Consider the following 27,784-nt stretch of genomic DNA (forward strand, 5'->3'; position numbering starts at 1 on the left):
CACAAAAGCCTGCATGTGCATGTTTGTAGCAATGCAATTCATAATCACCCAAAGTTGGAAACAATCCAAGTATCTTTCAGTGAGTGAACAGATAAAGAAACTATGGTATACAATGGACTACAGCAATAAAAAGGAACAATATATTCAAACACAACAACATGGATGAATCTTAAGGGCAGTATGCTGAGTCATAGAGGCTAATCTGAAAATATTACAATATCGTGCAACTCCATTTACGTGACATCCTGGCAAAGGCAAAAACCACAGGGATGAAGAGGACCTCAAGTGGTTGGCAGGCCTTAGGGGTAGAGGGAGGGCATGACTACTAAGGGACAACATAAGGGAGTTTGAGGAGATTCTGTATGCTCATTTTGGTGGTAGTTACAAGAATGTAAACATGTGTATAACAACAAAGCCAATCTTACTTTGGGTTAATTTAAAAAATAAATTTTAAAAAACCCTTTATCAAAAGGGAAAACAGACTGAAAATAAAGGAAAAGAGCTTTCAGTCTAAGATGTTGTACAAAGAACACTTAGAGAAAGGAGTGAAATAAAACCAGAAATTGACAGTAAACAAACAAGATGATTAGTAATCAAATGAACTAAACAAAATTGCTAAACATTACCAACAATACAGCTAATCCCAAGAAGGAAATGTCAACTCAAAAGCAATAATTCTGGGACGCCTGGGTGGCTCAGGTTATAATCCCAGGGTCCTCAGACTGAGTTCCACATCTGGCTCCTTGCTCAGCAGGGAGCCTTCCTCTCTCTGCCTCTGCCTGCCACTCTGCCTGCTTCTGCATGCGCTCTCTCTCTGACAAATAAATAAATAAAATCTTTTTTAAAAAGCAGTAATTCTTACTGTAAACCACCATTAACAAATTAACAGAGAAAAACTATGTATTTATAATCAAAAGATGTCAAAAACCATTTGCTAAAACCTAATTCCATTTCTGAATTTTTAAAAAAAACAAAAACCTCTCAAACTAGAGATAGATATTCCCCTGAAGTTCATGAACATAGCCTATTGGAGATCTACAGAGCCCAATGTATTACGTGGGAAAACACTGGCAGCATTACCTTTAACGTCAGAAACAAGACAAGGACTATTCAACACCCTAATAAAACTAGAAAAATCTAGACATATGAATACATGAAAGAAAAAGGGTATTATGAGCTAAATTTGTCTCCCAACCCCCCCATTCATATGTTTAGTTCCTAACCCCCAGTACTTTAGAATGTGACTTATTTGGAGATAAGACCTTCAAAGAGATAATTAAGTTAAAATGAGGCCAATAGAGTGGGCCCTAATCCAACTTGACTGTTTCCTTTTAAGAGATTAGGATATACACAAGGACAACAGGGTCCTCTGTTCACAAAGGTAAGATCAGATGAGGAAGCAGCAAAAGGGTGGTCATCTGTAAGCCAAGGAGAGGCCTCAGGGGAACCCAACACCACTAGCACTTTGATCTTGGACTTTCAGCCTCCAGAACTATGAGGAAAATAAATTTCTGTCATTTAAGTTATCCAGGCTGTGGTATTTTGTTATGGCAGCCCTAGCAAACTAAGACAGCGGACATAGATTACCTCCCTCAAAAGCCCAAGACAATTAACTGAAAAATTAATAGAACCAGTAAGAGTATATAGTAAGGCAGTCTGATACAGGAGCAAAATGGAAAACTCATACATTCCTCCATACTTGCAACAGCCAAATGGAAAATGTAATAGATAAAGTATACATACATCCCATTATAGCAGATAAGGCTTCTGATGAAAGATGATAGTTTTCATAAATTTATCTACACATGCCATGCAACCTTAATAAAAAAAAAATCCCAGGATTTTCCATGGAATTTGACAAACTGATTCTAAAATCCATCTGGAATAGAAAAAAACCTCAATAATGGCCTAGAAATTCTGGAAAAATAAGAATAAATAGGTTGGCATCTCCTTATTAAACTGCCTTTCTCATGTCACTAGGCAAACCAGGAAGCAGAGGGAAGTAGTTAGACCAGGGGCAGATGTTTTAGCTGTAGGTTGATGCTGACTGTCTGCTGAAGGTAGGGTGAGTAGCCAGGGGAACTTGGCATGCCCTTAAGATCAATCACAGCTCCATTCAGAGATGATGGGCTTGCTGAACACCTGTGCTCTCCCTAGGTCTAATGCCAAGTTCTGCAGAGGGGGATTTGCCCTACCAGATACAAGGCCTATAGTAAGTGACCAATGCAGTACCCCAACAGAAATGGACAAACTTTATAGAACAGAAAAATGTTAATAATATCTAACACACAGCCCTTACCACATGCTAGGCAATGTCCTAAGTGCTTTATATGTATTGATTCATTCAATCCTTACGAAAACCTGTGAGGTAGGTACTATTCTAACAGAGAAGCACAGAGAGGTTGCCCAATGTCACATAGCTATTAAGGGACAGAGCTGGGAACAGAGTAGAAAAACAAATCCACATTCACATGGGAATTTAGTTTATGACAAAAGAGGAACTTCAAACCAGGGGGATAATGATGAACTAGTGAATAAATGGTGTCAGGGCAAATGACTAACCATATGGAAAAAATTAAGTTAGATTCTTATCTCCCAAAATTCATAAAACTTAATTCCAGAGAAAGAGATAAAATTTTAATGCCTATACATATTTTTGACAAAAATATGAGTCTTCTCACACAAGACAAAATAAAAAAAATTGATAAAGGTAACTATGTGAAAACTGAAATCTACATGCTAAAAGATACCATAACTAAAATTAAAATATAAGCAGCAGACTAAAACATTTTGCAACATTTCCAGAATATATTTAAAAAAAAAAACAACCCTAAGAAATCTAGAATATAGGGGCACCTGGGTGGCTCAGTGGGTTAAGCCTTTGCCTTTGGCTCAGGTCATGATCTCCTGAGATCGAGCCCCACATTGGGCTCTCTGCTCAGCAGGGAGCCTGCTCTCCCCTCTCCCCCGCCTGCTGCTCTGCCTACTTGTGATCTCTGTCAACTAAATCAATAAATCTTTAAAAACAAAAATCTAGAATATATAAAGAACTACAAATCAATAAAAAAACCCCACAATCCTAATAGAAAAATGGGTGAAAGATTGAATGAATTAATTCACAGAAAAGAAATAAAGACAGGGTGCCTGGGTGGTACAATCAGTTAAGTGACCAACTCTTAATTTTGGCTTGAGTTGTGATCTCAGGGCTGTGGGATTGAGTCCCACATCAGACACCACACTCAGTGCAGAGTCTGCTTGAGACTCCCTCTCCCTCCCTGTGCTCACTCACGCTCTCTCTAAAATAAATAAATCTTTTAAAAAAGAAATAAAAAAGAGCCAATAAACATATAAAACAAACTCAAACACCATTTTTTGCTATCAGAGTTCCAAAAATTAAGAAGACTGAATACCCACTGCTGGTAAGGTTCATACACTGCTCATACACTGGCCCTTTCAGAGGGGAACTTGGCACTATTAACATTTATTTTGTACATACCCTTCAATCTAGCAGGTCTACCTACCCCACAGAAATGTTAGCTGGCACATGGGCACAAAGAGTTATTTACAAGAATTTTCTTTGCAGCGTTGTTAGTCAAACTATAAAATTAGAGACAATCTCAGTGTTAATCAGTAGGGAATGGTTAAAAATACGATGGCACATCTATGCTATAGACTACTACACAACAGGTAGATTTCACTGTGGTGATGCAACAGATAGACCTCTATGTACTGATGCCGAAAGATGTCCAAACAAGTTGTAGAACCATGAACACTACACAAAATTGTATCTCTTTGTGTTTACATGTGGTTGTATAAGTACAAAATGAAAGTTATGTATCAACTAGTAACACAGTTCACCTCTGGGTAACCTTCCTCAGAGAAAGAAGAGTATTAGTCAAAGGGCACTTTTGCTTTCTCCGTCTTGTTCAAATTTTAGTCAATGAGAATTAATTTAAAGATGCTATACGCAACTAATGAATCATTGAACATTATGTCAAAAACTAATGATGTATTATATGGTGGCTAATTGAATTCAAATTAAAAAATAATATTAAAACCCACATTAAAGTCAGTTGCACTATACAAAAAGGTGCATTATGTAATGTAGTACTTAACAAATCATAGCTTGAAAAAAGGTCATCTTTTAAATGCAAGAAGTCTGCCAAAAGACCATTATATACCTTTGCAAGGGATGAACCAAACAACAGAGAAGGAAATGGAAGTGACAAATAAAACAGGCAAGAGGGTTTGAAAAAAAGAGTTTCCAGTAAAGAAGGTTAGACAATTTTAAAAATGGATGACAGCTGGGGCACCTAGGTGGCTCAGTCAGTTAAGCACCTGACTTTTTATTTCAGCTCAGGTCATGATCTCAGGGTCGTGAGATCAAGTCCTGTGTTGGGCTCCACACTTAGTGTGCAGTCTGCTTCAGATCCTCTCTCCCTCTACCCCACCCCCACCACGTTCTCTCTCTCTCTCTCTCTAAAAAATAAATCTTTAAAAAAATGGATAGCTAGTTATTTTCTGAGGGTCTTCCATATGTAAGACAATGTGCCAGGTGCTCTGTACAAGCATCATCTCTAATCCTTGCATCAACCTGTAGATATTTCCATTTTATAGATTAAGAAAACATGACTCAGAGAAAGCAAGTATCAAGCTTAAGGCAAGGTCTTTGCTCATTATTGTCACAGGCTGTCCTGGACAGGGAGTGGGTTTGAGACTGGGGTGAGTAGGAGCACTTCTGGCCTGGACCCAAGTGCTTGGTGGCCCTTACTATACTCTGCATCCTTGAAGCACGCTCCCAAGCTGTCCTGTTCATCCAGACTGGCATTCTCTTCCTCCTCCTCGCTCTCGGTTCTCCAGTATGCTGGCCGCTTGATGGGCCGCTTCCCTGGGGTGCGCTGGGAAGCAGGACTGCTAGACACTGTGCCCAGTCCACTGCTGGAGCTCCCACTGCTTCGGTCCTGGCCCCCAGTCCACCAGGCCTGCAGGCTGGAGGTAGCTGGTGAGGATGATGAAGACTGCAGGTTGGCCATGCACAGCATGCCCTGGATGGCCTCCTGAGTGCTGGGAGAAGCAGGGGCCTCGCTGTAAGGGACAGAGGAGAAATGCTTGAGGGAGTTTCTCTAGCTGTTGGAGGAAACCAGTCATCAGAATAGACAGGGAAGAGGGACAATAGCTACGGGAGTTAGGGTGGGAGAAAGGAGGAGAGGACAATTCCAGATAAGAAACCAGAAATTAAACCAACAGATCAAGATAGTACCCCAAAGGCTGTTTTCATGTAAAGGTCAGTCCTTCCTGCCCCAAGTCTTTCCACAGACAGCAAGGAAGGTGGCAAAAAGAGGGGTGCACTTCCTTCCCTGTTCACCCATGCTGAATTCTTTCATTTAAAAAAAATAGGGCCCAGAAAAGGCTCGGCTTTCCTTCCATGCCTCTTCTAGCCCCTCTTCCAAATCTCAACATACCCAAAACCAATCCCCTTGAAGTTTATACATCTACTCTCCGTCAGATCTTAAGTTCCTCAGGACAGATTTCATGTCTACTTTATTCTTTCAGCCCAAATGCCCTTGCTAAGTCTTTGCCCGTTTAAATTGCTCAATAAATATCTGTTGATTAGCTCATCTAACCTTGGTGGGGGTGGGAGGGTATGCTGTCTGATCGCCTGGAAAGGGGAGATCAAAGTCAGTACTCACGTGAGGGCAGCATAGTCAGGTCCCCCCACCTGCCTGCTGGCCTTAAGCAGATCAAGAATTCCACCAGCACCACTCCCATTCCCAAGCTTGCCTTCGACCCCTTCCACCATATCCTCATCTGTTGTATAGTCCTCCTGTTGGGGAAAGAGGATACCACCTCAGCTGCTGAGGGTTGGTCTGGTAAGGCCCCAGTACAATGTTGACATTTTCTCTCTGGTATCTAGTATCTGGTATCTAGTATGCTATCTGGTATGCTAGTATCGTCTGAGCACCAAGTATAGACCAAACACTAAGCAGAATATTCACTCTTTCATTTTAATCTCCACAGCATCTTTGTGAGGTAGGCATTATTATTTTCTGTGTGTGTGAGGTAGGTATTTTAATTCCCATTTTACAGGTAAGGAAACTAAGGCTCAGGAAAGTAACTAAGTTGTGTAAGGTCATAACCAGATATTCCAAATCAGATACTCTTTCTGCTACATCACAATGCCTTTTATTCTACCCTGCATTAAAGGATTTTTGAAATATTTCAACTCAATTATGGTCTTCCAGTTATATGCTCAGGTGCACTGCCTTTAGCACACAATCTTTCACTTAATAAATATTTTAGGAATTGAAGGCATAGGGTATCTTTCCCCAACCCCCACCCCCACCTAGAATGATAATCTGTCTCTTGTCTCTGTAACTAGAATGGCAGAAGACCAGACCACAGGGCAGGCTCCTACCTCAATGTCAAACTCAACTTCTCCTGGTTCACGAACTCGGTTGGGGTCAGAGCAAGGCTTCGCACGGGGTAACTTTCGGGGAAATTCTAGAAAATAATGAAATACACGTATTGTGAAGATAAGATTAGCATCTGAGCCAAACACCCAGGGGAGAAAAGTCAGAATATAATCTTCCTAAAAGTAATGACCACAGACACAGGCCACAACTAATTTGGGGAGGTTAGGAATTGGTTTATAAATAAATCTCTAGAGCAAAGAATACATGGAAGCCTAAAGAGCTGGTAAGTCAGAATGTCAACAAGCTCAGGCCTAAGGCCTTTGGTCTATCATGAGGACCCAAAACAAATGTGAAATAGGCAGGAAAGGAACAAAAAAGAACAGGTACACACTTGGTCTTATTATCAGGGTTGCCTTCTCCTTTCCCAATCTCTCGTCAATCTGTAGTTCATCATCTGAATCCAAGTCAAATTCATCCTCCATCACCTGTTCTGCCACTAGCCTAGCCTTGTCTGCCTTCTTCGTGAGCTTGGCTCGCCGAGACTTGGATAAGGTCTTTACCCTCTTGGTACTAAAAAGAAAGAGAAGAAGAGCATAAAGATAGTCACTTTCAATATTATTAAAATGGCAACTCCCCCCAAATCGGTCTATAGATTCAATGCAATCCCTATCAAAATCCAGCTAATTTCTTTTATAGAAATTAATAAGCTGGTACTGACATGTATATAGGCACACAGAGGACTTAATATGGCCAAAAGAATTTTGAAAAAGAACAAAGTTGGGAGGATTTATCTGCTAAATTTCCAAAATTTACTAATAAGCAACAGTAGTCAAGGTAGTGTGATGCTAGCAAAAGGATAGACACATACATCAATGGAACACAGCTGTTGAGTCTAGAACCAACCCTTTAATTTACAGTCATTGATTTCTGCCAAAGATGCTAAGGCAGGGACACCTGGGTGGCTCAGTGGGTTAAGCCTCTGCCTTCGGCTCAGATCATGATCTCAGGGTCCTGGGATCGAGCCCTGCATCAGGCTCTCTGCTCAGCAGGGAGCCTGCTTCCCTCTCTCTCTCTGCCTGCCACTCTGCCTACTTGTGATCTCTGTCTGTCAAATAAATAAATAAAATCTTTTTAAAAAAGATGCTAAGGCAGTTCAGTGGGGAAAGGATGGTCTTTTCAACAAATGGTGCTGAGATAACTGGGTAACACATGCAAAGAAATGAATGTGGATTCTTACCTCACATCACACACAAAAATTAACTCAAAATGGACCCGAGATCTAAACGTAAAAAATAAAACTAAAAAACTTATAGAAAAAAATAAAGAAAACTATCTTTAATGACCTGGAATTAGGTAAAATTCAAAACATTTGTGCTTCAAAAGATACCACTAAGAAAATGAAAAGACAAGCCAAAGAAAGACTGGGAGGAGATATTTGCAAATCATTTATTTGGGAAAGGATCTGCACCCAGAATAGTTAAGTAACGGTTAGAACTCAATAATAAGACAAACAAGCCAATTTAAAAATGAGCAAAAGTTCTGAAAAGACATTTCTCCAAAGATGATATACAAATGGCCAATAATCACACAAAAAGATGCTCAATATCATTAGTTACTAGGGAAATGCAAATCCAAACCACAATGAGATACCACTTAATATCCATTAGAATGGCTATAATAAAAAAGACAGACAGTAACAATTGTTAGCCAGTATATTGCTGGTGGGAATGTAAAGTGGAACAGACACTTCGGAATAAATTTTGGCGGTTTCTCGAAGAGTTAAGCATAAAGTTACCATGTGACCCAAAATTTCACTACTAAGTGAAAAACGGAAACACATATCCTTAACAAAAACTTGTACATGAATGCTCATAGCACCATTATCCACAACAGCCAAACAGTGGAATCAATCCAAATAACTGTCCACTAGTTAATGGATAAACAAAATGTGGTATATCCATACAATGGTGTACTATTCAAAAACAAAAAGGAGTCAATTCACGATAAACACTACACCATGAATGAACGTCAAAAATATTATGCTAAGTGCAAGAAGCCAGATATAGAAGACCACATGTTATGTTATTCCATTTATATGGTATGTAAAAAAGGCCAGTCTAGGGAGACAGAAAATAGATTAGTGGTTGCCTTGGGCGTGGGGAAGAGAACCAAAGGTTTAAGTGAGTATGAGTGATCTTCTTGTGATGATAGGAATGTTCTAAAATTGGACTGTGATGATAGTTGCACTTTCTTTAAATTTACTTAAAGTCATTTAATTGTATACTTAAAGCACGTTAATTGTATGGTATGTAAAGTATGCCTCAAAAAAGCTGTTAAAAATATATAAAAGAAATGGGAAGAACTAAGAAATGAGTTTATGTAATCCCATTAGATATGGTAAACAGTATTAACCAGTACAAACTGATGAAATAAACCTTATAGTTAAAAAAGAAACAAGCTTTTGCCAAATCAGTCTTCTTGATACATACATTCAGCAAGCAGTCATTTGGTGAACCGGCTTTCAGTAAACTGGCTGACATTAAACTGACCTGTTTTCTACCTCACAGGGTTTTAGGAGGATTAAATGAGCTAATGCAGAAACCAACACATGGCAAGCGCCCAACAGTAGCTAACCTTGTAATTAAGTTCTCGAGGTCTCAGTTTCCACATTAATAAAATGGGGATAACAACACTTACCTTTCAGGGTTGTTGAGAGGACTAAAGAAAATAATGTACTAAACAGCTAAGATAAAGTCTGACGCAGAGCAGGAGTTCAATAAATGGTAGCTATTTATACCCTGATCTTTTATTAACTTTTAAATATGAAAAATGTCAAACAAACAAAAATATAAAAGTATAACTAACTCTCATGTACCTTCCACCCAGCTAAATTCCAGCAATTATCAACATACAGCCAATCTTGTTTCATCTACACTTCAGTCCTTGTGAAACACTGGATGATTTTGGAGAAAAGCCCAGACATAATGTCATATTTTCTGTAAATATTTCTATATCTTGTCTCTCTAGGTTCACTTAACTACAGTCTCTGGCAGCTGCAGAAGGTAACAGAAGCAGCATAAAGACTAGTGGGAAAGGGGAAAATGTCTCATCTCAACAGCCGTTACAGGCTGGACCCTTAGGACTATCAATTTTCTCCTCCCCAGGAGACCTACGATGGACCAAGGCAATGCTCAACAGTCGCTCTACTATTGTTTAGTAACTAGGTTTCAAACCCCAAGAACAGCCATGCTGCTTTCAGAATCTGCCCTACTCTCACACTCCTTTCTCCCTTATCTCCCAGCCAGGTGGACCTACTGCACTTGCCCTTGGGATCCGAAGACCTTTTCCCACAAAAAGGCTACGAAAGTATTCTTGGCGCTTGTGTTCCTATACTGTTGGTACTCTACTTGACTCTGGACCGCTCCTGTCTGGTGCTCTGAGTGTCCCGATGATCACTCTCACTGTCTTCCTCTGCCTCCCTACACGTTCCAGGGTTTCTACACGTTTCCAGGGTTCCACTTAGCTTCTGGCTATACCCATACCATCTTCACCACCACTACCAGCATCTCCTTTCATCTTCAACATTTTAGTGAAAGAGCTACCACCGATTAAGCATTTACTATGTGCCAGGTCCTATGATAAGCACCCTACATACATTATCTCATTTAGTCCTCCAACAACTCTAGGGTAAAAGCTTTATCAATAGAAGAGATATAATGAGGACACTGAGGTGCAGGGTTAATTATCCTGCCAAGGTCACACAATGAATTCATGTCAGAGCTGGGACCCAAACTCAGGATTGTCTGCTTCTGAAGCCTGTGCTTTTTGTGGTGAACGTTTAGATTTTATTCTTTTAGAAAATGTTCTGTTAGAAATTATTTTAAGAAAAGCAATACATGCTCATTGTACAAAATTCAAATGCTACTGAAGTGAAAATTTCCTCTCCTGGCTCCCTTATCCTACTTTCCAGAGATAACTACTCTTAAAAGTTTGGTGTGACAAGTATAAAATATATAACAAATATATTTATTTGCATAAATATGTATGATTATCCCTAGAAGAAAATCATTGACACTAGTTGTCCATGGGGAGGGGAACTGGGGAACAGAGCGGGGTGGGAACAAAATTTTTCACTCTGTACTGTTGCATACTTTTTAAATTTTAAACTGCATATATTAAATTTTAAACCTCTTCAAAAAAGTTATATTAAAAATAATCTATGCCACTTTTCTACACAAGCATACATACACACATGCACACACACCTTTTTTAAAAATTAAAATCAACTGGGGCGCCTGGGTGGCTCAGTGGGTTAAGCCGCTGCCTTCGGCTCTGGTCATGATCTCAGGGTCCTGGGATCAAGTCCCACATTGGGCTCTCTGCTCAGCAGGGAGCCTGCTTCCCTCTCACTCTCTCTGCCTGCCTCTCTGCCTACTTGTGATCTCTCTCTGTCAAATAAATAAATAAAATCTTAAAAAAAATTAAAATCAACTATTACTATGTATTATTTTGTGACCTGATTTTTTCACTTAAGAACATATCTTGGACACCTTTCCATGCCAACAGATTTTAAACTCATTTTCTCTAACAGCTACAGGGTATTCTAATCATTTAACCAACCCTTATTAACAAACACATTTCTAATTACTTACTATTACAAACCACAATGCTATGTACACTGAACATTTCTCATAACACACCAGTGCAAATATTTCTGCAAAATTCCTAAAAATCTAAGAGCAAAAGGTATATAAAAAACTAATGCTCTTAATCAGCATGCTATATTCCCTTCTTATTTCTGCCAGTGGTTCTGACCCATTGACTTTCTGAAATTTCTAAAACTCACATAAAAATTTTCTCGGACTGCCAATTAGATTCCAGGCCTCTCCCCCAACACTACCATGGTTCTCTGAACTAAGCAATGATACCTGATAATATCTGGGTATTTCCCCAAGTACGGTCCCTCCCCCACCCATTTCCCAGCCCCAGGTCCCAACTCCATGCCCTGTTTCAGTGACATGTTGCCACTGACAGTCCCAGTTATCTCTGTGTTCCTTCTTCCCACCTCACCTGCCATTAGACATCAACAGGGCCAGCGGGCCCTCATTCCCATCAAGGTCCAAGTCTGGCGAGTCATCATCTGAGTCATTCAGGCAGGTACCAGTGATGTTGAACTGCAGAAGGAGGAGGCTCAGTTGTCACCTGTCTGGGACTCGCAAGTGAATCCTGATGACCAGTTCCTTCCGGTTTCACTGGCTGAGTTCACTGTTAAAACCACCTGAACCAAGGCTTCCTGCTACACTGTCCCCCAGCCCCACCCCAAATGATCGCAAATGATCACAGGTTGAGAATGTATGGCTACCTCAGGGGAAACCTATCAATCTTGCAAAACGTGTTCCCTTTTGAAGAGGGAGAGCATCTTCACGTGCCCATGGAAAGCACCACAATCTTGAAGCAAGGTGGAGCCCTGGAGAAGGGCTTTACTTAAGGACCTGTTCAAGACTCCAACCTGACACTCATATACCATGTTCTTAAATGTCATTCCCATCTAGCACTTCAAGATTCAGCTGAAGTGTCATGTCTTCTGAGAAGAGCTGCTTACCATCACTCCTACCCAGATAAACTCATCCCCCCTCTGTGTCTGAGGGTCCCCCACACACCCTTGATTATGGCATCCTCCATACCTCATTGCACTCATTTGTTTATATGCCTGTCTTTCTCACTAGCCTGCCAGCCTCTTGAGGGTAACATTCACAGCACCTATCACAGTGCCCAGCACAGACAAGGTCTCAATAAATGCCTGTTAAATGAGTGGGACTGGTAGCCAAACACCAGGGGCCCTAAGGGAGGTGGGAAGACAGGACAATCCTTTTGATCCCCTGATCTTCCAAGGGACCCAAAAGGGCTGGGCTGAACCCATGGGCCAGCACCCACCTTTGCTTTCTGGGAAGAGCCTGTCTTCAGTGCCTGATGATTGTATGGGTCCATGAGATTATAGCTCAATTGGCCAGCAGACCCCAAGGCTGAGCTCTCCTTGCCCTTTCGCTCTGCCTTCTTGAAGAGTTCCTTGGGCTTCAGGCCTTTCTTCTTTGAACCACTTTTGGAGGGCAGTGACAGCCTGGACATGGATACTGAAGTGGAATGGACTGGCCTGGTTAAGGGAATGGAGCCAGCTGGGAAGATCCTCTGCAGCCCAAAGATATTGCTCGTCTTCCCAACGTTCTGTTGGAAGATATCCTACAAGAGTATTAGTACACGACGGGGTTAGCGCTTACTCCAGTGTTCTCTCTATGCTAAGAGCAGAGGTCTGTTCATGGCACTGGCAGTACTGCCATGGAAGTGTCTTACAGATGCTCCACATCTAGATGCACACCTTAGATTTTTCACAATGAGTCGGTCATCAGGAATTTACTAGGTGGCATTTCTTTACCCAGCCACTGACAAGTAAGGAGAAGACGAGCAGAAAAAAAGCCTAGCACTACCGTCAAAATTGGAGAAAAGACTCCAAATGCAGCTGGCATGAGACAGAAAATACTTGAGTACTAAACTGTGTGGTCCCAACCCTAAGGACTGCAGGATCTGAGACAGGGTCTGGTCCGAAGTCTGCTACTAGCTAGCTCTATGACCTCAGGTAAGTGATCTGACTACTGTTTGTTTGGCTATAAAATTAAAGGAGCAGACTGTAAAGGTAGTTGTCAGAGGTGCTCTATGGCTCCTCTGAACTTCTTGGGAGGAGCCCTGAAGACTGGAGGTAGGTGGAAGGCAAATGAGAGGAACATGTGGAAGTTGAAGCCTCTTGCCTTCCACCTTATTGACAGCAGCTACGCTTTGATTGGTTGTATATTGACCTTCCAGGTAAGATTTCATTTGGCGAAAAAAAAAAAAAAGGTTCCATCACTTTAAAACACTTGGAAGCCAGTGGACCGACCAGACATGATCCATCTCTCTAAGTCCTTTTCGAATGAGCCCAGAGTTTTGTATATAACTGGTTTAAGCGGAAAGAGCCAGAGAAAAGGTAGGCCTTACAACTAAACTCTGAAGGATTCTGACAGATGCGAATGGAGGAAAGGGAGGTAGGAGGTGGACAATGTAAGCTATGGTGTAGGCAGTGAAGCATGCTGCAGGCGGTGTGGCTAGAAGCCCAAACTCCCAGTAACTCACTCTGACCACCCTTCAGCACAGACGTAGTGCCTATATCCTGAGTGCTAAATGGAAATTGACAGCTCCTGAGCTAAATGAGAGTTTAAGCTTCCTTAAGTCCAATTCTCCTCTGGTGCCTCTGCTACTTCACCAGCCCACACCAAGTTCTCTCTTTGCTGCAAAGTCTATTAAAAACAATGGCTCACATTTATTGAGTACTTACTCTGCCGGGCACTGTGCGAGGGGCTCTACATACATTAGCTCTCGAGCCTAACAGAACTCTGAAAAGGTGGTGTTATTCCCCCTTTACAGACAAAGATACTAAGGCTCTGAAAGGCTTGCAAGTGATGGAGCAGGAACCGGAATCCAAGTTTCTCTGAGTCTCTTACCATCTACACTTAACTGCCTCGTGGTATAAGCCATCTGTTGAAAGATGGCTTTGTAATCATGTTTAACCTGGGAGAACTGTCATTTTGCAGAGACTGAGTCAAAATATTAAATACAGCAACTACTACTATGACCTCCACCACCCACCACTACCATGACCCACCATCAGAACTTACTGAACACTTACTATGTGCCAAGTACCATTCTTAATGCTCAGCCTGTGTTATCTTATTTAACCCTTTTATCAATCCCTGAGTAGGTGTAATTATCCCCACTTTAGAAACAAGGAAACTGAGGTTCAGACAGTGGACTTTGCCCAGGGTCCTCTACAAGATTCTGAGTTCTTTGTGGGCAATGAATTATTTACGTATTATAAGCACCTAGCCTAATGCAAAGCACACTTGAGGCACATAATAATTATTTAAATTAATGGAGTCCTTGGTGGGGTTTTCCCAACCCTTCCCCTGGACTCTCAAGCCAACTAAAGAAGCCTGACCTGCCACTTGAGCCTTGAACCCTTCCCAAACGCCTCCCCTGCTCCCCTGCTTCTTACTTCCACCAGGCGGATCTCCCTAGCCAGATCTTTAATGAGCTGTACAGTCCGCACTGTCTCCGGAATCTCATCCTCGTGGTCTGGCAGAGCCTGTCAAACAAAAAGTATGAAGAATAGACCCACACATAAATAGACAACTGATTTTTGATAGAGGTACCAAGGTAATTCAACAGAGAAAGGGTAGTCTCTTTAACAACTCATACTCGACCAACTAGATACCCATATGCAAAAAAAGAAGCTCAATCCGTATCTTGCACCACACACACACACACACACACACACACACACACAAAATGGATCAAAAGCTGAAATGTAAACTCTAAAACTATAATCCTTTTAGAAGAAAACGGAGGAGAAAATCTTTGGAACCTTGGGTTAGACACCAAGATTTCTAAGGACACAAAAAGCATGAGCCTTAAAAGAAAAATGATAAGTTGGGCTTAATAAAAAACAAACACTTCTCTTTGAAAAACACATTAAGACAAACCAGAGACTGTGAGGAAATATTTGCAAAACCTGTCTTAGATAAAGGACAGTGTCAAGGGGTGTGAGTAACTCAGTGGTGGGCTTGGGTCATACCCCTCAAAAAGTCAAGAACCTTGAGGAGACCCCTGGGGACAACCTGGCCTCTCCACTTGTGAGGACAGAGCTCAGGTCTGAGCAGCAACAGGTCCAGTGCTAGCTCCACAGCAGCCCTGGCTGAGACCTCCTGGGTGTCTCACTTTAAATTTATTTGTAATCTTTTTGAGTCCTCAAGATTTACATCTTTATGTAGACAGAGCTCTCAGGCTTTTCCCTTGTGATTTTTTCCACCAGTTTTCACTTCACTTCTGCATGCAGAGGACTGACAAAACTTCTTCAGCGTTACCTTATTTACCGTGGTTTGATTCTTTTTTTCTTTAATTCTTTTAAGCCATCTGGAATCTATTTTGGTGGCTGGACAGGGGTGGGGTCTGAGAACCCATGTGATCCAGCTGGATAAATTTAATAGCTCCCTCCTCCCGGCCCAGGGGCTCTGGAAAGGTGAGGGAACAAGTACCCCCCATGGAAATCATCTTCATTTCACAAAAGACTACTTCCATGAGATGAGAATGGGCTCCTCAGATCTGTGTTCTACTCTTCTCCAGCTCCCTCTGGCCACGCTATTTGGGGCCATCCTGGCTAAGGGCATTAGTAATCATGACTCACTCCCCTCCCTTTTGTTGTTCCTGGGACAGAGTCATTCTAAAGTTCACTTCACTGAACTTTCATTGAACATTTTTAGAAATGAAACCTAAGGTAGCCACACCTGAGGGATATGGAGAAACAGAAGACTAGGCTAAGGCCCAGGTGTAGGTATGTTCAGGGAGAAAAGAAGGCCCAAAACATGAAGTCCAAGGATATCTGAGGGAAGGCTGGCAACAGGAATTGGGAGATTGTGCAAGTTAAGCCTGCAATGGCTGAAAGGTCTCCTTAAGCCACTGTACACAAGGGGAAAGTCTGTAAAGAATATCAAAAGCATAAGGAAATATATTGATATTTCTTCTTTTACTTTGTTGCATTTCTTAAAAACTGTTTTAAAGTCAACATTTTGAGTAGGTAATCCATTTACCTAAGCTCAAAAATTGAACACTATAAAAAGATACACATTGAAAAGCCTCAAAATATATTTGTCCCTGCCATGAGTGTCATTACCCCACACCCACAGGTAACCACCTTTATTACTGTCTTCTGCATCCTCCAGATTGTGTCTGCAGGCAAATACAAGCACATAAAAAATACTATTCTCCCCCACCCACCTTTTAACACATAAGGTGGCACATTACACACATGGTTGTACACATTTACTTGACAAATTCTAGAGATCTTTCCAAGTCAGTGCACAGAAAACTTCCTTAATCTCTTTTATAGCTATTTTGTATTCAATTGGATAGATGGATATTGGTGTTATTTCTAAAAAGCCATTTTGGCAGTATGTGTCAAGAGTCTTACATTTTTTCATATACTTTGAGCCAGTAACTGCTCTTCTAGGAATCTATCCTGAAGAAACAATCAAAAGATGAGGGACAAAGGTTGGTGCAAGCACACAGTCACTGCATGATTTGCTGTAACTACTCCCCCAAATAAATAAAGCAACAATAAACAAGTGGTTAGGTAATAAGGACAGTACATCCTTGCAAAAGAATATCATTTAACTACTAAATGTTTGTGGAGAACTTTGAGGACACAGGAAAATGAACATAAGCCAACAAACTCAGATACAAAACTGAATGTACAGAGTGATAGCAATCATGTTTTTTAAATGCATATAAAAAAGACCAGAAGAAAATATACCCAAATGTTAATGTTAATTCCATGTATTAAAATTACAGGTGATATTTTCCCCTCCTTATACTCTTCTTCATTTTTTCTAATTCTCTAGAATAAACGTGTGTTACTTTTTATAATCAGAAAGAAAGCTTTTAAAAACATTATCTAGGAGTCCTAGTCCAGTCCTCCATTCTAACCCCAGGAGCCCACAAGCCTCCCTGGTCTCTTCCACCTCTCTGAAGCATCTACCCAAAGCAAGCCTCTATTGAGGGCAAAACTCTAGAGAAGTAGAGAAAAAGCATATTTACTTCTTTCCTTGTCCAGGCTCTAAAGGCCAAGTTCAGAGCTTTGCCACCATGGACCAGATAGGATGCTGGGTGCCTCCTATTCTCTCGCAAACCTAAAGGGGGAAAAAGGAAGGCAGAAGGTGAATGAAACCATGCGGGGAGTGAAGGACTTACTACTTTTTTTCAGGCAACCAGATAAAGTACTCAAGGTTCTAAGCACAACTCCAGATCTCAGTTCTTATAATAGTGTTCATTTAATAAGTACCTACTATATGCCAGGCATTTATTATCTACTATCTCTGTGAATTCTTATACCCATCCTCTAAGCCAAGTATCATTATCCTCACTTTAAAGTTCAGGAAACTGAGGCTCAGACAGGCAAAGAGACTTAACCAAGGGGACATACCCAGTAAGAGCCGAAGACCATGAATCTGAGGCCTGAATCTGAATCCTTCTACCACACTGGAAGTGCTCTGCCTCTTGGGTTTCAAAATGCAACCACACTCAGGAGGACCTTGATTGCCACATACACAGAGCTGAAGGACCATTAATAAATGCTCTTATTCTGAGTTACTCCAGGAGGAGGTTACAACAAATAGCTGTATTTCGGCTCAATACAGAATCTTCTACTGAACTGAGCTGTTCTGAACAGGTAATAACTGGTTAGTCATCTAGCCTCTGATTGAACACTTAAGTGACAGCCCGTCTAGGTGGCAGAATAAGGGCATGAAGTAGTGGGTAGGAGACTGTACTCATTGGCCTCTGAGGATCTTTTTTTATATTTAATTTAACTTATTTACTTATTTATTTATTGAGAGAGAGAATGTGTGTGTATGCGAGCAGGGAGAGGAACAGAGCGGGGAGGAAGGGGAAAGAATCTCAAGCAGACTCCACACTGAGCAGAGAGCTGAACACAGGGCTTGATCTCATGGCCCTGAGGTCACAACCTGAGCTGAAAACAAGAGTCAGATGCTTAACCTGACCGAGCCACTCAGGCACTCCTGCCTCTGAGGTTCTTGGTAACTCTAAAATACTGATTCCTCATGGCCAAGTTACCTTGAAGAATTTCAGGTCTGAGCAAGGGAGCTGCTCTAATTCAAAACAGACCAGAAAATCCCAGCAGTTTGGCTTCTATCTGGGCTGATACCTGGGAATCAACACAATGATGCCAGGCTGGTGAGGATTGGCCCTTGTCCCCATTCCATAGGAAGCACTTTCAGGAAACTGAGATTGTCCAGATTGAGTTTTACTTTAATTATCAGGAACTAGGGATAATTTCATTGTAATGCAATTTTCTTAGCCACCTTTGCTAAATAAAGTTAAAATCCATTTTCTACCTCACATTATACTTAGTAAAAGAGCCAATCTTAAAAGTTCACACACTATAGGATTCCATTTTTATAGCACTCTTAAAATGACAAAATTATGGAGATAGAAAACAAATCAGTGGTTTCCAGAAGTTATGGATAGTGCAAGGGGAAAGAATGGGTGAGACGATAAAGGGGCAGCACTAGTGGGTGTCTGTGGTGATGGAACAGTACTGTATCTTCATTGAGGTGATGGTTACATGCATGTACACACACGTGCATGTGCATGCTCAGGGAAGTAGGCCAAAAGGGGCAGCTAGTAAAGGGATCCATACCTCGAAAGATGTCCAGGATGTGCTTTCCCACATACCAACAGATGGTCTCAAAGTTAGGAAACTTGAAGAGGTCTGCTGTGCTCAGCCGTTTCTCAATCTCATAGGCTCTAGAAGAAGTAGACACAACAACAATGATGATAACAAGGATCCTGTTTACTGAGTACCTACTAGATATGGGGTTATGAATGCTTTGTACCCACTATCTCTAATCCTCACAACTACCCTGTAAAATCCAACTTTGTGGGTTAGGGAACTTGAGCTCAAAGATTATGTGACTTGCCCAAAGTCACATAAACAACTAAGTGAGGAAGGATTATTCATCCCCACACTGATCTTTATAAGGAACCAGGATCTATTCCTTTCTGATCATCTTGCGTCCTCCAATGCTGCACTTCTCACTATAGGGGAGTACCCAAGGACTCTAGCAGATGGGAATGGCCAACTTGGGATTACAACAGCTTCAGCACTCACTTGAGCTGCATTTCGATGTTAAGGCTGTGTAAGAAGTTCCCTCCAAAGGCAAGGCAATCCACTGGGGTCAGCACAGCATGGATCCATCCTGCAGTGTAACATGGCAAAATCATAGCTGGCAGAGGGCCTTACTTCCTCTGGACAACACTGCCCCAACTCAGCTCAAACACAACTTCTCAGAACAGCCAACCTGGCAGTGACTCAGAAAGTTCTAGTTCCTCTACTCTCCCAGTACCCATTCTGCCACCATTATAACCCTGAACTGGACCAATTTATGGGGTTATTAAACTCCTACTTCCCTTCTCTTGACTTCAAATCTCTCTGCTGTCTTGCCCATCTGCTCTCTCATCTCTTAGAAGGGCATTACCTCCTTGCCAAGTCTCCCCCTTCTAACTCTACTCTAGGTAAAACAAACAGTTTTTGTGTTGAACAAACCTGAGTTCAAAGTCTGCCATTTTCTAGCTAAACATCTACTTCAAAGGTTGGTTGTGAAGTATGTACCTAGTTGGAACTCAATTATTTTCCTTGCCCTTGCCTCTACACTGCCTTCTGAGACCTTCTAATTTTTCTTCTTAAACCTCTGTCATATTCATCTCCCTTTCCCCATCCATCCATCCTACCAATGCCTTGGTTCAAATCCCTCATTACCTGTCACCTAGGCTATTTGTAACAGCCTCCAAACTGGCTCCTCTACACCAGCAGTTCCCAAGGTATGGTTCAGGGAATCCTGGGGCTCCCTGAGACTCCTTGAGAGCACATGTAAGGTCAAAACTATGCTTATGATGATACTAAGAAGCTATTTGTCTTTTTCACCCTCATTCTCTCACAGGTGTACAGTATAGTTTTCCAGAGGGTAAATGACATGATAACACAACATGCAGAAGCAGACTTGAGAAACCAGTCATTTTCTATTAATCCAGACATTAAAAAGGTTTGCAAAAAATGTAACTGTCACTCTTCTCCCTACATTTCTTGATTTGAAAAGTTATTTTTCATAAAAATTATTATTCATGCTAACATGAATTAAATATTTTTAATTAGTTAAATATTATGAGTTAAATATTGAGTTAAATACTGATTTATCAATATTTAATATTTATCAAATATCAAATAATAAATTATGAGTTAAATATTTTTAAATTTTCTCAGTTTTAATTTATAATGTAAATATTGATGAATATAAACCACATAAATAAAAGCCTTGGGGTCCCCAATAATATTAAAAAGTATAAAGGGGTCCTGAGTCCAAAGTGTTTACAAACCACTGCTCTATACCATCTCAATCTCTGAAGTCTATCCTCTACATCTTGACTCTAAAATACAAATCTGCCCATGTCATCCCTGCTCAAAGTACTTCAATGAAATGTATATCCACAGGAGAGTGGATAAATTGCCATATACTCATACAATGGTATATTGGAAAGTAAGTAAAATGAGTGAACATGTACCAAAATGAATCTCATAATCATAGTGTTCAGAGAAAAAAGCAAGTTGGGAGGAATTACCTAATATGATTCCATTTATATAACATTCAAAAACAGTAAAACAATACTAGCTATTGACTTGATGAGCCATGATCTGTATAATAAAGGAATAGAAATGCATGAGGATAATAATTGCCAACTTCAGAACAATGGCTAGCTCAGAGAGGGGAAAATGGGAATGAAATTGAGGAGAGGTATATGAGAGGCTTCAAATATATTTGTAATATTTTATCTTTTTAGTTGGGCTATAAACACATAAATGTTTATTATATTATTCTTTATATCTTTTGCCACATAAACAAATAAAACTTCAATGGTCCTCCAGTCACCTCTGGGGTAAGTTCAATCTGCCTATCTTTTCAGCTTCACTTCCTCCATGATCTCTAGGCTCCCATATGCATGAACTACTTCACACAGCCTTGCTTTGCTTATGCCTTTCTCTATGTCTGAGAGGACTCTTCTGCCTTTCTTTTCTTGGTCAGTCTATACTTACCTGTCAGGTGTCACTCCTCTGAGAAGATTTTCACAAACTTCCAGCTAGACTAAATGCTCTTCTCCATACTCCCACAGCTTGTGGTAAATGCCTCTATTATGGCTATTAGAATGATACTGAAATGGCCTACTGACCTTTTGTCTCTAGCACCTAACCCCATGTGGGCATACTCAGCAGACATGCAATACTTGTGGAACTAAGTAGATTTTACCCAGTTCATGGAACTTCATACCAATAAGTGAATTAATCCAACTCAAATCTCTGGTAGGCAAATTCAATTCATCAAACAGCTATTAAATGCCCAGTGTAGAAAAGATATTATGTGACACCTTATTAGGCAAAGGATTAAAAGATGAATAAATGAATTAATAAATGCGTGGGCACAGAAAAGAGAAAAGCGGGTGGGTAGGTAACATGCCTCAGCACATATTAAACATTGTATATAAAATCAATGTAATCAAATCAACATGATATTGATATATGAACAGATAAATAGGTCTGTGCAACAGAAAAGAAAATCCAGAATTATACAGTATCATATTAGACAAAGATGTGAGATCTATATGGCAGTCTTATTTTATTTTCTTAAAGATTTTATTTGACAGAGAATGAGCAAGCTCACTAGTGGAGGGGGCAGAGGGAGAAGGACAGATTTACCATTGAGCAGGGAGCCCGACCTAGGGCTCGATCCCAGGACCCTGGGATCATGACCTGAGTCGAAGGCAGTCACTTAACCAACTAAGCCACCCAGGCACCCCATCTGACAATTTTAAAGGAGCTATCATAAGAATGCTTCAGTGTACAATTATAAACATGTTTGCAACAAAAAAAGAAAAAGAGAAGATATAAATAAGAAACAAATGGAAGTTTTAGAACTGGAAAGTACTGTATCTGAAAAAAATAATGAAAGAGATGGACTCAACAGACGAATAAAGACAATGGAGAAAAGAATCAGAAAACTTAAAGACAGAATAGAAAGTACTCCATATAAACAAAAGAGAGAAAAACAGAAAAAAATAAATTCAGGGACCTGTGGGACTACAACAAAATATATACAGCATTCATATAATCAGAGACTCAAAAGAAAAGAAGTTAGAGTGTGGGACTGAAAAAGCATTCAGAAATAATAGCTAAAAATTTCTTCACTAATATGACAAAAAATAGAAACCTACACATTCAGGAAGCTCAATAAACACATTTATTTTAAACCCAAAGGAATACAAGCCAAGACACATTATAGTCAAACTGCAAGAAACTAAAGAAAAAAAGAAATAACAAATAGCAAGAAATGACACATATAAGGGAAAAAACAATTTGAATGACAGCCAAAATCTCATCAGAAACCATGGAAATCAGAAGGAAGCAGCACAATATTCTTCCAAGTACTTAAAGGAAAGAACTATGAACCCAGAATTCTATATCTAGCAAAAATATCCTTTAGGAATGAAAGGGAAATCAAGACATTTACAGATGAAGGAGAACCAAGAAAATCTATTGACAGCAGACCTACCCTAAATTCTAAACAGGGATACCTGAGTGGCTCAGTTGATTAAAGCATCTGACTCTTGATTTCAGCTCAGATTGTGATCTCAGGGTTGTGAGATCAAGCCCCATGTCAGGCTCTGTGCTGGAAGCCTGCTTAAGGTTCTCTCTCTCCTCCTCTCCCACCCGTCACACTCTCTCTCCCTAAAACAAAACAACAACAACAACAAACACACACACACACACTAAACAGAGAGGAAATGATAAGAATCTTGGAACCCCAGGAAGAAAAAACAACAAAAAAGTAAAAATACAGATAAATACAATAGACTTTCCTTCACCTGGATATTAGAAATTATGTTTGACAGTTGAAACAAAGATTAAAACACTGTATGAGAGATCTCTGGGTGGCTCAGTTGGTTAAGCATCTGCCTTCGGCTCAGGTCATGATCCCAGGGTCCAGGGATCAAGCCCCATGTTGGGGAGTGGGGGAGCTCAGTGCGGAGCCTGCTTCTCCCTCTGCCTGATGCCCCCCCTGCTTGTGCAATCTCTATTTCTCTCTCTCTCTAATATAATGAATAAATCTTCAAAAAAAATACTGTATGATATGGTTCTCAGTATATGCAGAAGAAATATTTAAGACAAATAAATACATTATAAATGGGAAGGGTAAAGGGATGTGAACAGAGGTAAAGGCTTCAACCCTTCCCTCCAATTGGTAAAATGTCAATTAAAATGTTAATACCAGTAGCTTACGATAAGATGTATCCATCTTATCTATTATACATATAAATTAAAACTAGAGCAACTACTAAATATCTATACAAACCAGAAGCTAAAAATTCATACAGAAATTCAAGGAGCCCAGAATAGCCATAATAATCTTGAAAAGGAAAAACCAAGTTGGAGGGCTGATACTTCCTGACTTCAAAATTATCCTAGACCTTCCCATTTGCAGCTTCATGAAGTGACCAGGCTAGCCCACTGGCCATCATGTGAATTTTCCTGTGGTCCAGTCTGAGTTACCAGTTGATATGAGAGGGATATCCCACATAATCAGATCAATACATCATGGAAAGAGGCTGACTCTGGTGCCACAACCTCCCTTCCACTTCCTGCCCTTCTGAAACCCTCCCAGAGGGGCCCAGGGAAGACCTGTAGGAATGAAAAGTGTCTGTCCTTGCTTCACGGAACACTTATAGCACTTGTCCACCTGGTCCCCAAAGAACATCTCGTTCTGGTTAGAGGAGCTGCTCCAGCACTCAAAGAGAGTCAGGTTGGCATTTGTTGGGCGGATCAGGTAGAAGATCTTCTCACCCTGAAACAAAAAGAGTTTGAAGTGCCAAAAATATCAGATTTTCCAGAAAAATATTCCAAAAGGATATTCTCTCTCTCATGCTCCAAGACCATGTAATATGACAGAATTCTTTTCCAACCCTATCCAAGAATCATTTTCACGTGGATTTGAAAAACTTTAAAAGGTCCTTCTGCACTTTGGTTTTTTTTGAAGATTTTATTTATCTATTTGACAGAGATCACAAGTAGGCAGAGAGGCAGGCAGAGAGAGAGGAGGAAGCAGGCTCCCCGCAGAACAGAGAGCCAGACGCGGGGCTCGATCCCAGGACCCTGAGATCATGACCTGAGCTGAAGGCAGAGGCTTAACCCACTGAGCCACCCAGGCGCCCTTCCTTTTGCACTTTGTATTTTTAAGCTTCTATAAGATTGACAAAACGACTTGGAAAGGGCATCTCACACAAAATTCTTCAACTTAGGACAAATGTATACCAAAAGCTCCTATTTTAGACGCAACCAGGCCAAATGAGAAATGGCCTCTATAGATGAGTAAATCAATACTACTAGCCCGAAGAGAATTTAAGGCCACATTATTGATGAAAAGAAAATTGAATTTGCCTTTAAATGCCATTTACAAAGAGTGTTCCTTCTCACACCTGTAATCAAAGCTAATAAATGTTTGAAAGTTCAGTAATTGCCCAAGGACTTCTAGAAGATTATATCTTAGGCGATTATCTGTTGGAAAAACATTTTATTTCCTAATTATGTTCTGCCTGGACAATCACCAGATAGATTATTTGGCAGAAAAGAAACAAAAGCCCACTAGTACAAAAGTATCCCCAACTGACACTTGATTAGTTTAACTGGTATTCATGATAATAAATTTCAGTGTAGAAAAGCAACAACAGTACTGCATGGAGCACTGGGTGTGATGCCAAAACAATGAACACTGTTATGCTGTAAATAAGCAAATAAAAATAAATTAAAAAAAAAAAAAGAAAAGCAACAACACTAGATATTATCTACTGTAAAATTGGAAAAATTTGAATCAGATCAGTAGATTAATAATAGTATTATATTTATCAACATTAATTTCCTGATTTTGGTAACTATACTGTGGTTATATAAAAGAGAATGCTCTTATTTTCAAGAAATACACACTGATTATAAGATAAAGAGATACCATGCCTGTAACTATTCTCAAATGTTTCAGAAAAAAATAGAGAGAGAGAACTATTTTATTATTTATTACGTTTATTTCAGAGGAAGAATATAATGAAATGGTAACATTAGGAAATCTAAGTGAAGGGCCACACAGAAATTCTTCCTACCATTCTGCAATTTTTCTATAAAAACTATTTTATATATAAAATATATATATATTTCTAAAAAATTATTGTAAAATAAAAGAGTTAGGGGCACCTGAGTGGCACAGTCAGTTAAGCGTCTGACTCTTGGTTTTGGCTCAGGTAATGACCTTCGTGGTCATGAGACCAAGCCCCACATCGGGCTCCATGCTTAGTGCAGAAGTCTGCTTGAGACTCTCTCTCCCTCTCCCTCTGCCCCTCCCACTTGTGCTCACTCTCTCTTTCAAATAAATAAAAGAAAAAAGTTAAACCTAACATTTGAATAACAGTGATCTACATTCTCCAATTTCATGCTAAGCCAATGGAAACAACTAGTTTAGGATTCACGATCATTTGGACAATAGCCACATCCAAGTTTTTGGCTCTTTCCTTGCCATTTCTGATAAGAAAATTAAATAGCATGATGGTAGAAAAGAATCAAAATTACTTAAGAAATTTGTTTTCCAGACCTCAAAAGTCCTTCATAGTCACTAACAATCCATATGCTAATTACAAAAATTTTACAACCACTAAATAGGAAACTACCCATAGGAACATTGACATTAAAAAAGACTTATTATGGGGCGCCTGGGTGGCTCAGTGGGTTAAAGCCTCTGCCTTCGGCTCAGGTCATGATCTCAGGGTCCTGGGATCGAGCCCCACATCGGGCTCTCTGCTCAGCGGGGAGCCTGCTTCCTCCTCTCTTTCTCTCTCTCTGTGTGTCTCTGCCTACTTGTGATCTCTCTCTGTCAAATAAATAAATAAAATCTTTTTAAAAAAAGACTTGTTATATATGTTCTATCTGATAGTAATGGCAGTTATGTGACTACATATGACTGTCAAAACTCATCAAACTATACACCTGGAATAGACTAATTTTATGGTGTATAAATTACACCTCAATGAAGAAGGTAAGGGGGAGGGGAAGTTTCTCATGTTACCAAGAATTTCTACAGTAAATATGGACATTTCCATACACAGTCATAGAAGTATGGATTGGTTCAATTAAGAGTAACAGTCAGAGTAAACCTTAGGTTATTAAAAAAATGTTAAGCATCAAAACTGGAGACACAGTTTATATGGCATATTCACTAAATGCCCAACCTCAAGAGAGCAGCTATATGGCGATGTCACCAAACAAACTGGAAGGCGGGTAGACCTCAGCAGCCTATTTTGTGCTACCACCTGAAACAAAAAGGGAGGTTCAAGGCCAGGCTGCCTCTTGAAGTCACATTCATTCCTACCTTGAGCACATGGTACCAGACCGAGGTGCCACCAAAGTCGATGTGAAAGTCTGTATAGCTATCCCGCACACTCATGAGGCAATACTTCTGTACATTGGGCCTCTCAAATATACACTCCTCTGGCCACAAGTTCTCCACCCATGAGAGCTTCCGAACAATCTTGGGAGTCTCCACAAGGTTAGAAAGCCTAGCAAGGAAGGGATGGAAAGCAGATGTCAGCTGATTGGCAATTAAAGGTTAAAGCCTGAATAAAATGTTCCCCATCCCAGTGAGAGTCAAATAAGACAAAAAAGTTCTTTCCGCAGAATCCCTAAGGGCACCTAGCTCACTTATTCCTGTAAGTCTGGTCAGCCTCCTCATTCCACTCAGCTCCAGAAGTCCTAAGTCCTAGCTCCACAGCATCCCCCAGTTAAAAGAGATCATTTCCTCCACTAAATGCTCATAACTCTCCCAATCTGGACTCACTCACTTGGTACTTGGTCAATAACAGTTACTGTACTGTCCCCATCCCATAGGATCTTTATGAGGAACCATTAGAGAAACTTTTCAAAGGCTCAGTTTCAGGTAAAGAAGTACCTCTCCCAAATGCCTGGTTGTTTTGTGTTATGTAAAAACCACAAACCTTTTAATACTGCATTTCCTTCCTTGTCCTGACCTCCAGGAAATTTACTGAACACTCTACAGTCCTTCTCTACCAACTATCCAGACACTCATACACACATTTTGTGTGCAGACTACCCTCCAGATGCATCCTATTTCCCCACCTTTATTTTCCTTTTGTTCCAATTTTGTCCATTTTTTCCCTCTGTATCTCTGTAAGCTACTTCAAATAGTCTTCCAAGATGAAGTGAGGTATAAACAACCATAGTTTTTTTTAAATCCTCAGGCTGTTAAATTTGTATGTTAAAACCAACAGCAAGGGTTTTAATATTGTACTACAGTTATGTAAGATGTTGCCATTGATAGAAACTGGCTGAAGAATACACAGGACCTCCCTGTGTATTTTTTTGCAACTTCCTGTAAATCTGTAATTATGTCAAAATTCAAAGTTAAAAAAGTAATCAGACAGTAAGCTTTCTAAGTACAAATGGATGTGTTATATAATACTTTGGGATCTCCCACAGTTCTGAGGACAGAGAAGACTACATATATCTACTGAGTGCTTGAGTCCACATAGAATCATTTAAAGGTTATCAGCTTTTTTTTCTTTTAAATCTAAGAAACCTTATCCTTAGAGAAACTACTTGGGGCTAATTCAGT

General features: G+C 40.2%; 1 protein-coding gene across 6 annotated transcripts in view; it reads right to left on the reverse strand.

The window, feature by feature from the left end:
• Positions 1–27,784, reverse strand: part of PHF8 (PHD finger protein 8) — a 96,639-nt gene that overhangs the window by 40,711 nt on the left and 28,144 nt on the right. For 4 of the 6 annotated variants that reach the window (XM_045995499.1, XM_045995498.1, XM_045995497.1 and 1 more), the window contains exons 7-18: positions 26,525–26,711; positions 23,797–23,959; positions 19,183–19,270; positions 18,712–18,818; positions 17,091–17,182; positions 14,494–14,583; positions 12,348–12,650; positions 11,484–11,587; positions 6,805–6,983; positions 6,416–6,501; positions 5,691–5,824; positions 4,772–5,085 (exon numbers count right to left, since the gene is read on the reverse strand). In XM_045995499.1, the coding sequence (XP_045851455.1) occupies positions 4,772–5,085; positions 5,691–5,824; positions 6,416–6,501; positions 6,805–6,983; positions 11,484–11,587; positions 12,348–12,650; positions 14,494–14,583; positions 17,091–17,182; positions 18,712–18,818; positions 19,183–19,270; positions 23,797–23,959; positions 26,525–26,711 (1,847 nt within the window). The remainder of the gene's footprint in view (positions 1–4,771; positions 5,086–5,690; positions 5,825–6,415; positions 6,502–6,804; positions 6,984–11,483; positions 11,588–12,347; positions 12,651–14,493; positions 14,584–17,090; positions 17,183–18,711; positions 18,819–19,182; positions 19,271–23,796; positions 23,960–26,524; positions 26,712–27,784) is intronic. The other 2 variants (XM_045995500.1, XM_045995501.1) reach the window with 2 other exon arrangements.

This window comes from Meles meles, chromosome X (assembly GCF_922984935.1).
Source record: "Meles meles chromosome X, mMelMel3.1 paternal haplotype, whole genome shotgun sequence".
NCBI lineage: Eukaryota > Metazoa > Chordata > Mammalia > Carnivora > Mustelidae > Meles > Meles meles.